Source organism: Vigna umbellata, chromosome 3 (genome assembly GCF_029865625.1).
Source record: "Vigna umbellata cultivar VRB3 chromosome 3, Vumbellata_1.0, whole genome shotgun sequence".
Lineage (NCBI taxonomy): Eukaryota > Viridiplantae > Streptophyta > Magnoliopsida > Fabales > Fabaceae > Vigna > Vigna umbellata.
In genome coordinates, this window is record NC_142167.1 from 4,801,464 (window position 1) to 4,815,947 (window position 14,484).

At 34.5% G+C, this 14,484-nt stretch overlaps 1 protein-coding gene across 3 annotated transcripts; it reads right to left on the minus strand.

The window, feature by feature from the left end:
• Positions 1 to 57: 57 nt before the first annotated feature.
• On the minus strand, positions 58 to 14,257 carry LOC124848126 (protein ACCELERATED CELL DEATH 6-like). 3 transcript variants are annotated; one of them, XM_088108276.1, is made up of 6 exons: positions 14,181 to 14,257; positions 13,002 to 13,781; positions 12,145 to 12,342; positions 2,155 to 2,696; positions 1,201 to 1,822; positions 58 to 481 (listed from the first exon to the last, which is right to left on the minus strand). In XM_088108276.1, the coding sequence occupies exons 2-6, from the start codon at positions 13,696 to 13,698 to the stop codon at positions 468 to 470; spliced, it is 2,073 nt and encodes a 690-aa protein (XP_087964402.1). In that variant the 5' UTR covers positions 13,699 to 13,781; positions 14,181 to 14,257; the 3' UTR covers positions 58 to 467. The 3 variants fall into 3 exon arrangements, with proteins under 3 accessions (XP_087964402.1, XP_047181722.2, XP_087964403.1); XM_047325766.2 differs by having other exon boundaries at positions 13,002 to 13,767; positions 14,181 to 14,194; XM_088108277.1 differs by having other exon boundaries at positions 13,002 to 13,767; positions 14,167 to 14,185.
• Positions 14,258 to 14,484: the final 227 nt, after the last annotated feature.

Here is a 14,484-nt window from a genome sequence, read left to right on the forward strand (position 1 = left end):
ATGAAATTTCCTATCAAATCAAAGGCAAGTAACGGTTGAGGAATGAGAAATTGTCCATTGAGTTTGCTTTAGAAATTCTCTAATAATGATATATATTGTAGCAATCAGACTCAACAAAAACATAAGAAAGTAACCCTTCAAAGAAGTATATCTTCTCACATTGTCCAAATAAATGCATACACAACCAAACCAATATATAGGATCTCACACAGACAAGCCAAGAGTTTATAGAAATTACATGTTTCCAACAATATATGTTGGCCTTACAAACACATATAGCCATAACGAGATGAAATCAACTAACTTAGACAAAACACCACAAAGGAGTGTCTTATTAACATCCGCTAATATCATACTATCAAATCATAATTCAAACATGTTGATATGCACCAAGCTCCTTACCCCTAGCTTGAGATATTGATCTAGGGTCACTTTCTAAGTATCATACATATCAACGAAGGGGTCTTTCACATATTCTTATCTGAAAAATAGTTAGCACACATAATCAATAAAAGCAAAATAGTGATGAATAAATTCTCAAGAATAGAGTTCTCCAACTGTAATAACTGTAATGTAATATCTTTCCCTTTGAAAACATAAAGGAAATCATTCACAGAAAAATGAATCATAAGAGAAGGTTTCATCACACAAACACAATTTCATGGCATCTTATCATGACAATTTGTAGTAAACTTGTAAAATTTTATAATGTCGCACCATAGGCAATTTCTTCCATTTGAATTCGAATTAAGGATTCTCATTCATCTGTGAAATTCAATAAATCATTAAACTCGGATAATCAATATTCTTGTTAAAATGATAAGAATATAGGGACTAACACAACTGAAAAATCTTTTCAATTGGTAAAAATGTACAGAGTCATCATCCAAGACTTAATATTTATAAATATTTTGATACAATTATTGTTTACTTTTATTCTATATACCAATATATGTATATGAAAAATTCTTTTAGAAGTACTAGTATGACGTACTTGGTTATTAAACTTTCATAAAAGATTTTATATCTCATAAAGCCAAATGATTTTGTACACAAAAGTGATGAGTACGTAATATCATACAACTGTATAAGATAAGATGTACATGAAAACAAAGTTCAATCTCCATCTCAAAAAAGATAAAGAAGAAAACAAAGCCATAAAGATGTAGCATTTTGAATAATGTATCGGAAAGTACCTACCTTCAGTTGAACTTTTCTCAAATAACCATGTGAGAATCTTGAAAGGGACATAAGAAATCCATCGCATTATTGGGTTGCTTGATGCTGAGGGCAACCAGAGAAGAATGTATAGAAATAAAAGTAGAAGAATGAAGATCACACACAAAATCATAATAGTAGTGGCCAACCAACTGAGATCGCTTATAACAAGGTGGACACCAGCCAAGAATGCCACTGATAAGGTTGCAAGAGTGACTCCTAAAAGGGGTGTTGCCACATTAAGGGCAAAAAGAGCCAAAGTTACATCTCCTAATTGAGCCCAAATGAGTGTAATAGTGACACTAATACCACCGTACATGGATGTTGTGATGCAGAAAATAAATGGTTTAAACCACATGTGATGTAGCATAACAGCCATGCCTTCTTTTGGAGTAGAACTGTTAATTCCACCAGGCAAAGTAAAACCTGCAGCAAATGCTACTGTAGTTATAAGGGTCGAAACCACCATAAGAGTGTTGATTCTGTCTTTATAAAATTTTGTGTTTTTGGGTTCTGGCTTGCAGGGGGAAGGGATCTCGACACAGTGTAACCCTCTTTTAGCTCTTTGCACGCCAGCAGATTTTAGTAGACACCATGTTAGCCGCTACAAATAAAAGTTGTGTTACAAATTTAAGATTCCAATAATAAAAAAATAAATAGTCCAATAATGTCGTAGGAAAGCTATGATGATGATCATCATTTTTTCTTCTGACAATCTAGACGATTAATGTGGACGAAATATACCACCTTGCTATATTATGTGAGAGCTAATGAAAAATAAAACAAAAATAGTTCCCTGAACATAATCATTCGAGATGAATTTTGATCGATTAAGAACCCTGTCGAACATATACTACCATAGCAGTCACTATAAACTAAAAAGGCATATTTAAATCTTGAAATTTTAAGTAAACGCAATACTCTATATATACTTGCCTGTGGGAAGGGTGGATTATCTTCTTGTTTAAATTTCTCAAAAGCATCGAGAGCTGTTTGGTTGTCGTTGTTAAACCAATGGAGATCAACCCTTGTGTCCCATGTCAAGGCTTGCACAACTTTTGGATGACAATATGAGGCAGCCCAATGCAAGGGAGTGTTTCCATCATAATCCTTGTCATTTATCATGTCTTTAACTTCATCTTTTTCACTTTGCAATATGTACCTTATCACATTGAATTGACCCATTATAGCCGCAATGTGAGCAATATTTCGGCCTTTCTGATCAACTATTTCTTTGGGATTTTGACAAATTTCTAGCAATTGCTTTACCACTTCAGTATGCCCACATGCGGAAGCCAAATGAAGAGGATAAAACCCATCTTTGTCTGTTTCCATATGACATGTATCACAACTTTTAAGTAACAACTGAACACCATCTTGGTAACCTATAGAAGCCGCATGGTGAAGAGCATTTCTAAGTTTGTGATCCTTAACATGAATCCAATCTTTCTTTTTGTTTACTATTTCTTGTAGAATATCTGACATGAATAACCAATTATAAGCACAATCTTCCAAAAAAATATTGAATACATGAATTATTTAGAGAAGAAATATTAGAAAAACCATTTCAAATAAAAATATGGATGGCAAAACACATTAACCAATTACATTATATTTTATTCTCAATTCACCGCATCTAATAGTTTCCTAAAGGAAATCTCTTAAATTTTTAAAAAAATTGAATATTGAACCGAGAAAATAGCATAACTTATAATGGATACAAAGTGTTTCTCTATTTTCTTTCACTAATTTTAAAATTATATAGTGAAGATTCTTTTTACATTCACTAAATTTATTAACTATAAAAATGTTAAATTTTACCCGGAATTATTTTTTATGTTACTGGCGTTTTTAATCTTTGATAAATATATTTTTCACTGTTACAAAAGCCATAAAAAAAACATCGGTAAATAATTACCAACGATAATTGTTTAACAATTACTAGTTACGGAAGTTTTCAAAAGAGTTTGTTACAATTTTTCAAAACTGTCTATACTTGTGAGAATTTTTAAAATAGTTTATACTTAATTATTCAATGGTTGTTACTGATTTAGTTGTTTCCTATTTTTCAATCAGGTTGTTAGTAGTGATTGTTAGAATCACAAGATGTGATTTTTAGTTAGTTATTTCTAAATGTATTTAAATTAAGTTGCATTTAATAAGAAAATACACTTCCAGCCAGCCAATATTTATTTGTTTTTATTCTCTAAAAACAAACAATTGGTATCATGAAATTGGTGTCTAGAGCGATACCATCTGTAAGGTCATCCATCCCAGAATTACTCCAGGCTAAGCACGCTTAACCATGGAGTTCTTATGAGTCAGGCTACCGAAAAGTAAATGCATTTTGATGATATGAGTAGTCAAATCAATTCCTTTAAGCTATCATTCAACTGTATAGTCCCATACCTACACAGTCTCCAGATCCCTCTCATTCCGGTGTATGTTCGATTCATCCATGTACCCCTTCCACCCGAAGCTGCCAGGAGCCGCTCCTTTTCTGTGCCCCCTACACCATGCTTCTTGCACCGGCGTCACTCCCCGCCCTCGTCTCCGTGCCCGGGTGTCACATAGGCTGTAAAAATGTAATCCTATCTAGAGGAACTAGATTTATAGGAAGTTGTGGAAGAGGATTACTCTTTTCAACCACTGCCGAAGAATCCTACTATGGCTCAAATCAAAAATCACAAGGCAAAAAAAAAAAAAAGAAGGTAAAGGAAAAGTTGTCCTTGTTTTCTAGTGTTACATCTTCACCAGAATTATGACTCTTAAATCACCAAAAACAAAATTGGAATTTTTGAAGCAAGAATATGAAGGAGATGACAAAAATAAGAAGCATGCAAGTGTTGAACCTAAGAAGGGAATTTGAGTTGCAAAGGAGGAAAGAGTCAAGCAACAAGACATGATATAATTAGGCAACTACTTGCCATTATAGCACAAAAGGGGTGGCAAGTGTTTCATATGGATGTTAAGTCACCTTTCCTTAATGGTTTTTTGCAGGAGGAGATTTATGTTGAACAACTAGATGGTTTTGTTATCAAAGATCACGAAAATAAAGTCTACTTGTTGAAAAAGGCTTTATATGGTTTAAAGCAAGCCCCAAGAGTGTGGTACAATAGAATTAATGATCATTTACTGCACTTGGGCTTTCAAAAGAGTGTATCCGAAACTACACTTTATGTCAAACATGATGGTGTTGATACTTTAATTATTGGGTTAAATATGTTTTTAGTCCCTTAACTATCATGCGATTTTAGATTTAGTCCCTCTTTCAAACTTTGATACAATTTCATCCTTGTCCTTAAGAAAACTGCAATATTTCGTCCTGCAAAACCAACGCCGTTAAATTTTCAGTGAGCTGGCTAACGGTATGCTACATTTCATGCCACGTTAGAAATTGAAAATATGAAATTTGAGTGAAAATGCTTTGGACTTTTTGTCTTCATCGTTACCATGGATCATTCTCCCTTTGTGCGTCGCATATGGCCCTCCTCCCTCTCTTTGCCTCGGCCTCCACTCTCGAAATCACCACCTCTGCACCAACATTCCACCTCGACCTCGCCGCCCTCTGTCATCGTCTATCCAAAAGGCCTCTCATTCATCCTCGTCCTCTCCGTCTACAACGAGTCATTGGGTCGTTCCTCAGTGCGCCAACTTGTTGCTCGGGGTTCATCTCACTTTTAATCTCTCCACTACCCTCTCGCACTCCAATATCTTCCACAACTTCACCTCATCGTTCGGTTCGAACTGAATCCCTATTTCATCTTTGAATTATGTAGATGAAACCGACCCTAATATGAGTTTCCATTGAAAAATAGGAGTCTTTGAATTGATGCATGCTTTCAAGAAAGTTGAATCCCTGAACTTTTCTTAATTTGCGATATTTGAGTTTGTCTTGTGATTCTAAAACAAGCTTAAATAACTTTATTTGTCAAATGCCGAAATTGCAAATTTTGAGATCGCAAGATTCCTATCTCAGGGGTCAGCAACAGAGCATATCTCTTTACTGCTTACTTAAAATGGATAATTCAAGAGGGGGCTTTTTCAATTTACTGGAGATGCTCACTTGGGTTCTTTTTTAGCATGTTCAGAGTTGGATTGAATCCAAGTCTTGAATGCTGTGAGCTTATACACATACGAGAAAATTGGACACCCAATTAGTTATTTTATGGGCAATCAACTGCTTCAACATTCTTTGATTTCAACAAAACTCTACCATACATGTGTTTATTTAAGAGGAGTGGAAGGGGGAATTTTCTGCTAATTCAACACTTAACTTGGTGATTGATGCATTTTCCGGTTGTCTCAAAGTGACCCATTATATTTCGAACTTCGGAACGATTAATAGAGAAGTGCTCGCTTGATATTTTCACCTACAATTTGTTGTTGAAAGAATTATCCAAGAGTGATATGGACAAAGCTCGTTTATTATTTGGTCAGATATGTCAAAAGGGTTATGAACCTATGTTTGGACATATCATATCATGGTACGTGGTTTCTCAAATCATGGAAGGAAAGATAAGGCTAAGCAATGGAATAAAGAAATGCTCCAACCAGGATTTTCTAGATTTGAATATAGAATCTAATATTGTGATTTTTAACCATTTATTGGAAAATGGGCTACATAGGTTTTACATTTTCTGTCAAATTTTTATTCTTAAACAATCCTTATTTCTTTTATTTTCCCTCCCCTTTCTCAGTTTTTCCATTTTCGGGAGCTAATAGACTTTGTGTCCTAAATTTGGCTTTTGCAGATTGAGTTGGCACCATGTAGCTTGGAAATGCTAGAGAGTTGGCAAGGCTCTAGTCGTCTCTCACCGATGAACCTGCAATCGAGTGCCTCCGAAACCGATCTGACTGGACACTCACCAAGCTTTTAGAGTCCTCGTCTGTAATCCAGTTGCCCGTTAGACTTGCCTTCTTTGATTTCTTAACAAATGCCAAAAGTTAGACTCAAAGCTTAGTGAGCTAGGATTTTGGCTGGCTGTTGGGGAATTTTTTTCAGAATTAAGCTAGAAACGAGCAAATGACTTGTTGATTTCTCCACTAGTAATGTTGCAGCTTGAGCTTTTCACGGATCCATGATCATTTAACTCTTTATCCACCTGACTACGGTTCTCTAATGGTCGAGTTGTCATCCACCTCAGCCTCCACCGAACCAAACATGGTGGCACACCTCCGCCAAACCCAAGGCGTGGCTGGCGACACCGCACGTCGTCAGGGTCATCGTCGGTCATTGCCAGGGTCCTCCCTTCACGGCGACTCAACCTCTCAACTGCAATGTGAAAAGATAGAGGTCCATAGCTATTCAAAGACCCTTCATCTACACCATCAACAACAAATTTCACTGTAGGAGATGTTCCAAACGCCTTTTCATCCAATCTTGAATCATAAACAGTAATTCTCCTTTGTTTAGTTTCAACTGTAAAATTAAAATTGAAATTGATGATTGCAATGAGAAGGAAGATGCATGATGTAGAGGTTTTTGAAAATTGGGGTTTAGGGTTGTTTCTGGGTTCTTATTTGGGTCTCTATGGTGGTGGAGGAAGATGAACTGATGCACGATGAATGTTTCTAGACATCGATTTGGCTTCACGATGGTGGTTTAGGTTTACAAGTTTTCTTCGCCATGGCAGCGCGATGCAATGGCCAAGATGAAAACGATGATGGTGGAAGGTGGTGGCTTAATGACGTTATGTGGTGGTGGTTGTGGAAAGAATGAGAGTTTTTAAGTGTACAACGTTGTTATCAAACGTGGCACAAACGTAGTCAAGTTAGTTGACATCATATGTGGTACAATGTTAGCCACATCAGATTAAATTTAACTAGTTGATTTTCGAGGACTACAAATTATAGTTTCTTAAGGTGAAGGATCAAAGTGTACCAAAGTTTGAAAGAGAGACAAAATCTAAAATCGCATGATAGTTGAGGGACTAAAAACATATTTAACCCTTAATTATTTCATTATATGTTGATGATCTCTTGATGACAGGAAGCAACCTAGCACTAATTGAGGAATTCAGGCAAGAAATGAAAAAGGTCTTTGAGATGACAGATCTTAGTCTTATGACTTATTTTCTAGGCATGGAGATCACTCAAAAGAAGAATGAGATTTTCATTTGCTAGAAAAAATATGCAAAGGAGATTCTAAAGAAATTTCACCTTGATGAATGCAAACCAATGAACACTCCAATGAATAAAAAAGAGAAGAATATCAAGGAGGATGGAACTGATAAAGTTGATGAAGCTTATGTTAGAAGTTTGATTGGGTGTCTAATGTATCTTAGATCCACAAGGCCTGACATCTTATTCCCAATTACCTTGTTGTTAAGATTTATGAATTGTGCTAGTGAACTGCACTTGAAGACAACAAAGAGAAGTGTAAGATACATCAAAGGAATTGTCAATTATGGAGTTAAATACTACAAGGTACAAAACTTTAAATTATTTGGTTTCCTTGACAATGATTGGGCTCGTAGCTTGGATGATATGAAGAGTACTTCAGGGTATTGTTTTAGTATGGGTTCAAGTGTTTTCTCTTGGTGCTCCAAGAAGCAAGAGTTTTTAGCTCAGTCAACCGTAGAAGCTGAGTTCATTTCAGTTGTAGCAGTTATGAATCAAGTTATTTGGTTGAGGAATATTTTAATAGATTTGGGTATGAAGCAAGATAAATGCACAAAATTGTTTGTTGATAATCAAGCAACAATTTCAATCTCACATAATCCTGTATTTCATGGGAAGACCCAACATTTTAATGTGAAGTTGTTTCACTTAAGAGAAGTTCAAGAAAGGGGAAAGGCATGTTTAGTTTACTGTTGCACGGAAAACCAAGCTGCTAACATATTTACCAATATCTTTTTCACTCTATAGGTTCGAATTCCTAAGGAATAAACTAGGAATAAGGAGGAGTGTTGAGAACTGCCTTGTTAGTTGCATTGATTTTAGGAAGAGTTCAAATTTATTTTTTTAATTAGTCAATGGTTGTTATTAAGGATGGCAACGAGTCGGGTCGGGCACAGATAGTGCCTACCCGCAACCCGACCCCATCGTACCCGCTACGCGCTACCCGCTACGCGCTACCCGCTAGACATCCGCATAAAAAAAATCCGCGAATTTTTTAAATCCGTTGGATTCCCGTTTTCAACCCACAAATATTTAAAAAGTATATTTTGTGAATTTTTAAATAAGGTTTAAATTAAATTACAAGTTAAAGAGAAATATTTAATATATTTTCTACATATTAAAAAGACACAATATAATTTTTAAACAAGTTAAAGAAAACAAATACTGAACAACTTTTGAAAAAAAAAAAGATATGAGGAAGAAACACTCAATAACTGAAGTCTCAATTTAGTCAAAGGATTAACCCACAAATACCTATCAATGTATGAAACAAAGAGATAAAGAATTTCCAAGAGAACACAAACAGGAACCCTAAACCCAAATTCCGAAAACAAACGTAATTACAAAAATTTCTAAACCACGATAACCACCAGGGTCTTCAAAAATCCAATCTGCATCAATAAACTAAAATTCAAAAACACTCAAAACACTTATTCGAATCATAACTCCAAAATCGCATCACCAATCAACAGGGAAGAAATCAAGAAACGAACTCCCAAAATGTGAATCAAAACGTACAAAAGAAACCCCCAAAATTAGAAAACAAATAAAACCCTAATTTCAAATCCCTAATCGGAACAAAACCCCAATTAGAACCAAGAGAGAGAGAGGACGAGGGAATGAAGCCTACTCCCTACGCAAGCTGAAGGAAGAAGAAAAGAGTCCTCCGTTAAGAGAGAATTTTCTAATCAGTTCTATGTATATGTTTGATATCTCTATTAGGGTTAGCTCAAAAGTAATTGATAATGCTTTATTTTACCATATTTTAAGCATCATTTTAGTAGCAAAATCAACTCCTTTCTAACTTATAACTTGTTAAATCCTCTTCTTTTGTCTTGTTTTCTAAATAATTGTATCTTTTGCTACTTTGATGTGCTTTCATCAATAATCCCTTATTTTGTAGCTAATAATGAGCTTGGAAGGGTCTCCAATAATGTCTAAAGCTGAACCAACCATTAGAAGCAAGCAGATCTGCAGAAAAAGTGAAAATGATGCAGTGCTGAAAAGTCAGGCCCGGGCCCCCCTGGCTGAGGGGCGCCCAGCGCGAGCTGCACCAGAGGCCTCTGTACCAGACTGACCGAGTGGCGCCCAGCCCCCCTGCTGAGGGGCGCCGGGCGCAAGCTGCACAGAAAATTGACCAGAAGCCAGTTCTGCGTGCTTGTCGCGCCCGGGCGTGAGAAATGGGGCGCCCGGGCGCGACTTTTTCCGAGAGGCTCGCGCCCGAGCGCGACTGAGAGGGCGCCGGGCGTGACTTTTGCTGATGTGTCAGATCTAGCTTATTTAACCCTAAAACGCGAAGGGGATACGGTCTTTGGTTCATTGGAGGTGCGATTTTACGTCTGGAGCTCATGGAGGGCGTGAGGAGCTTGTGGGAACATCTCCTCCTCTTCCTTTGGGTCTCCTTCTTCTTCCATCTTCCATGTTTGTAAGCTTTAGAGTTCTCCATGGAAATGGAGAACCAAACCCATCTTTGTTGGGATTAGTTGTAGCCTTTGAATCTTGTGTAATTGTTGAATAATTTGATTATATATATGCCTTTTCTATCAATTGCTAGTATTCTTGTTTCCGATCTTAAAGCTTGCATGTAATGGGGACGTTCATGACTTGTTTTTGGGGTTTTATGGATTATGGGGACGTAAGATGAAACCCAGAACTGAAATAGGAGTCCTTGTGGGTCATTGATTCTAGGGATGGAAGATGATTCACATGTTGTCTTAGATCCTAGCTCTTTAATGCGGGTTTTGCTTGTTAGATTGCCAAGGGATTGGGGTTTGATAAGGAAAACCTAGGCTCTTTCACCTAAGGGATTAGGGCTAGAGTGTTTTAGTGGATTGACTTTAGTAAATTGATAGAGAGGAGATGAAATTGGTTTTACACAATAGTGCATTGGTGAAAACTAGCCTTAACAATGTCATTTCATACCATTTCTAGTCTTTTCCATTTTCAAGTGCCTTCAATACCAAAGTCCAACCTTGTAATTATGTATGAATTTACATTTCTGCACTTGTTCTGTAAATTGATGTTATGTTCTTGAGTCTATATGAGTTGTTAATCGCACAATTCTCTAGTATTACGAGTCTCTTGGGAAAACGATAACCGGTCTTACCGGTTTATTACTTAAACGATTCGGTGCACTTGCCGAAATCGAGCCCAACAAGTTTGGGTCATCAGTAATGTAACTCTTTTTTGTCTTTTCCTCTTTAAAAAAAAGCTAATTGAAATGAATCCTAAGTCATTGTTATTAAAAATTTCCCCTTTTTAAGAGTAATAAAAAATTTAATTTTAAAAAATATTAATTAAATTTTATTATTTTTTTTTCGGGTAACAAGTATCCGCGGGTTGGATAGTATAATATTCGCATCTGACTCGTTTAGAAGCGGGTATTAAAATACCCGCTACCCGTTATCCACGGGTAATAAATATCTGCAGATAGTAACTATCCGTCGCGGGTTTTATCTGCGGATATTCACGGACGTGAATTTTTTTGTCATCCCTAGTTGTTATTGGGTTAGTTATTTTCTATTTTTTTTCAACTAAGTCATTAATAATGATATAACCACCAGGGTCTTCAAAAATCCAATCTGCATCAATAAACTAAAATTCAAAAACACTCAAAACACTTATTCGAATCATAACTCCAAAATCGCATCACCAATCAACAGGGAAGAAATCAATAAACGAACTCCCAAAATGTGAATCAAAACGTACAAAAGAAACCCCCAAAATTAGAAAACAAATAAAACCCTAATTTCAAATCCCAAATCGGAACAAAACCCCAATTAGAACCAAGAGAGAGAGGAAGAAGGAATGAAGCCTACTCCCTACGCAAGCTAAAGAAAGAAGAAAAAAGTGAAGAAAAAAGTCCTCCATTAAGAGAGAATTTTCTAATCAGTTCTATGTATATGTTTGATATCTCTATTAGGGTTAGCTCAAAAGTAATGTAACTCTTTTTTTTCTTTTCCTCTTTTAAAAAAAGCTAATTGAAAGGAATCCTAAGTCATTGTTATTAAAATTTCCCCTTTTTAAGAGTAATAAAAAATTTAATTTTAAAAAATATTAAATAATTTTTTTTCGGGTAACAGGTATCCGCGGGTTGGATAGTATAGTATTCGCATCTGACTCGTTTAGAAGCGGGTATTAAAATACCCGCTACCCGTTACCCGCGGATAATAAATATTTGCACATAGTAACTATTCGTTGCGGGTTTTATCTGCGGATATTCACGAACGTGAATTTTTTTGTCATTCCTAGTTATTATTGGGTTAGTTATTTTCTAATTTTTTTCAACTAAGTCATTAATAATGATGGCTTGAATCACTAGATATGATATTTTAATTAGTTATTTCTAAATGTATTTAAATTAAGCTGCATTTAATAAGAAGATACACTTCTAGCCCGTCAATATTCATCTATTTTTATTCTCTTAAAACCAACCATACTTATAAAGGTTTTCAGAATGGCGCTGCTTTCAAAATTTTGAAAATGGATGAATTTTATTATTTTATTTTAAAATAAAAATAAATTTCAATTAAGCTGCGAAAGTTTTTTTTATCATGTAAAATATTTTTCTATCTGAATCTTTAAAATTGTCTTTATTTTTTAATTAAGTATTAATTGTCTGAAATTTTCGTTATAAAAAGCTAACTATAAATGTATGTAAATATGATAACGAAGATTCTACATTTTAAGGATCATCATTTTGAACTCGTTATTCTCAATCAAAAGTATATCTTTTTAAGGATCATGAATAAGTTGATTAGTGAATTGATAATAGAAAATGTACAGTTATACAATAAAATTTACCTTTATTCTGTTTTAAGATTGCCTCAATGGGTGGTGCCGGGGCTCGTTGACTTTGTAAGAACATCCACATGTTTTCCTTTGCCATTTCAATATCCAGTCTCGCGGATTGGTTTTGAGAAAATCTGCCATCAGGGTGGTAGAATATTCCGTTGTACATTATTGGTTCAGTGTTGACTGCTGCTAGGGATAAATATTGCTCTGTAATGCAACTATCAAGTCAATAAGATATTTAAATATATATATATATATATATATATATATATATATATATATATATATATATATAGATAGATAGATAGATAGAGAGAGAGATAGAGAGAGATAGAGAGAGGAAAATAAATATAAGTTTAGATGATTTTTCTTTTAATAAAAATGATATTATATAAATTTCTTTTTTATATCGGGACATACTATAATGATTATCATATAAAACTGTAAAGATCAGACAAATTATTTAACTATGTAATTTGTTTTTTAATTTATGAAAGATTATTTTTTTAGATTTTAAATAAATTGTATGTATTAAATTCACATTGTAGATTATGCTATCTCGTAAAGCTATTAGAAACGTATTTACATTTCAATATTTTACAACATGTCTCGAACAATTTTTGGAGATTCATTAAATGTGTATTAATAGGATGGAAAGAGAAGAGGTTGGACATAATTTGAGAAATATTTATCCAAAACACAATTATGAAATAAAATATTAATTGGAAAAATTGAAAATACCTAACTTATTAGGTAATTAGCAATTAATTATTCTGTAGATATAATCCTCATTCTCCGACCAAATGACTGTGAAATTAAAGAAAAAAATAATTGGTGGAAATTCAAGTGTATAGGAACTTTTATACCTTGGTAACGAGGAATTACTCTGGTCAATAAATCATCAACAATGTCTCGGTAGCCTTTCTCGATTGCTAAGTGCAAAACTGATTTGCCACTACGGTTTCTACGAGTAAACCCGGTTTCCTCAGCCAAATGCTTGAAGTCTGGTGAAGAATCTAGAATGTTAATAACATTTTTGTGACCATTCAATAAAGCCTCATGAAAGAAAGTATTTCCTTGGAAGTTGGCTACAAGGATTGTCAATTTAGCTTCTTCCGAATTTGGATTTAAATCACGGAGAAGTGCAGCCACCAATTTCTCGAGAGTAGAGATGTTGCCAGCTCTTGCAGCAACATGCAGTGGCGTATCACCAGTAGTGTTTCTTGCTTTCAAAAGCCCTGGACCAATTTCAACTATTTTCTCCACACACTTATCATTTCCGTAGAGAGCTGCTATATGCAGCACCGTGTTTCTTCTGGGCCTCTCTTGCTTTATAGTGTCGTCGTCTATTTCGCTCCAATCGGAATCAGGCTTCTTCTCTTTTATCGAATCGTATGTTTTCTTTGGCAACAACCACCAACCATGTGCTTTAGCTTCATCACTGCGTCGTTCTTCTGAGCTTTCTATCACATTCCTTGAAGGTTGTTCTTCTCCGTTGTAGTTATTTTCCACGTCATTATTATTCATACATATCTTCCCTCCACACCTTAGAAATTTCATCATGCTCCTTTTCTTCAACAATATAAGATATGTTCCTGGCCTTTCTGCTCTGCTTCCACCTGCCTTTTCTGTCTAAAAATACCAAACTATACACACATATCAATCTATCCATTTTAAAAAGTAATAAAAGTAAATAAATGATAACACATTAAAAATTACACACAAATTCTAGAACAATATAAAAAGACAAAAAATAAAAGTACTAAAATGTAAAATAAATTTTAGAATAATATAAAAAATTCATATCATTTTATAGATAAAAATTGAAGTTTTAATATGTTCTAAAATAATTACGCAAGAGAAATAAAATTTATAAATATCCATGTTCACTAGAATTTAATAAATGACAACAACTAATATAATTACAAAATATATTATTTTCAAATATTACTTTCACATTTTACTATTTTTACAATTTTTCTATCCCCTTATCTTACAACCTATCAATAAACTAAGAAACAATATTCTTACAGCATGTCAACTACCTTCAACTCTTCTTCGTATGTTCCCTCCTTTAAAAGTTCAGTAGCTTCTATATATATATAGAATCCACCATCATAATGCAGTGGTATTAGCTCTCTCAGAATTATTTCTCATTAATGCTATCTCTCCAACTCACATGTCAGTTTAAAGACAATGTTAAAAAAATGCTATCTACCCTGCTGTCCTATCATTTATTCAACATTAATTGCACGCGTTTTCCACATTTTCTTTTAGAAACGCAATAAATGAGTAAATATTTAAACAAAATTAAAATTAATTAAAGGACTTATTAATAATATTTTAATA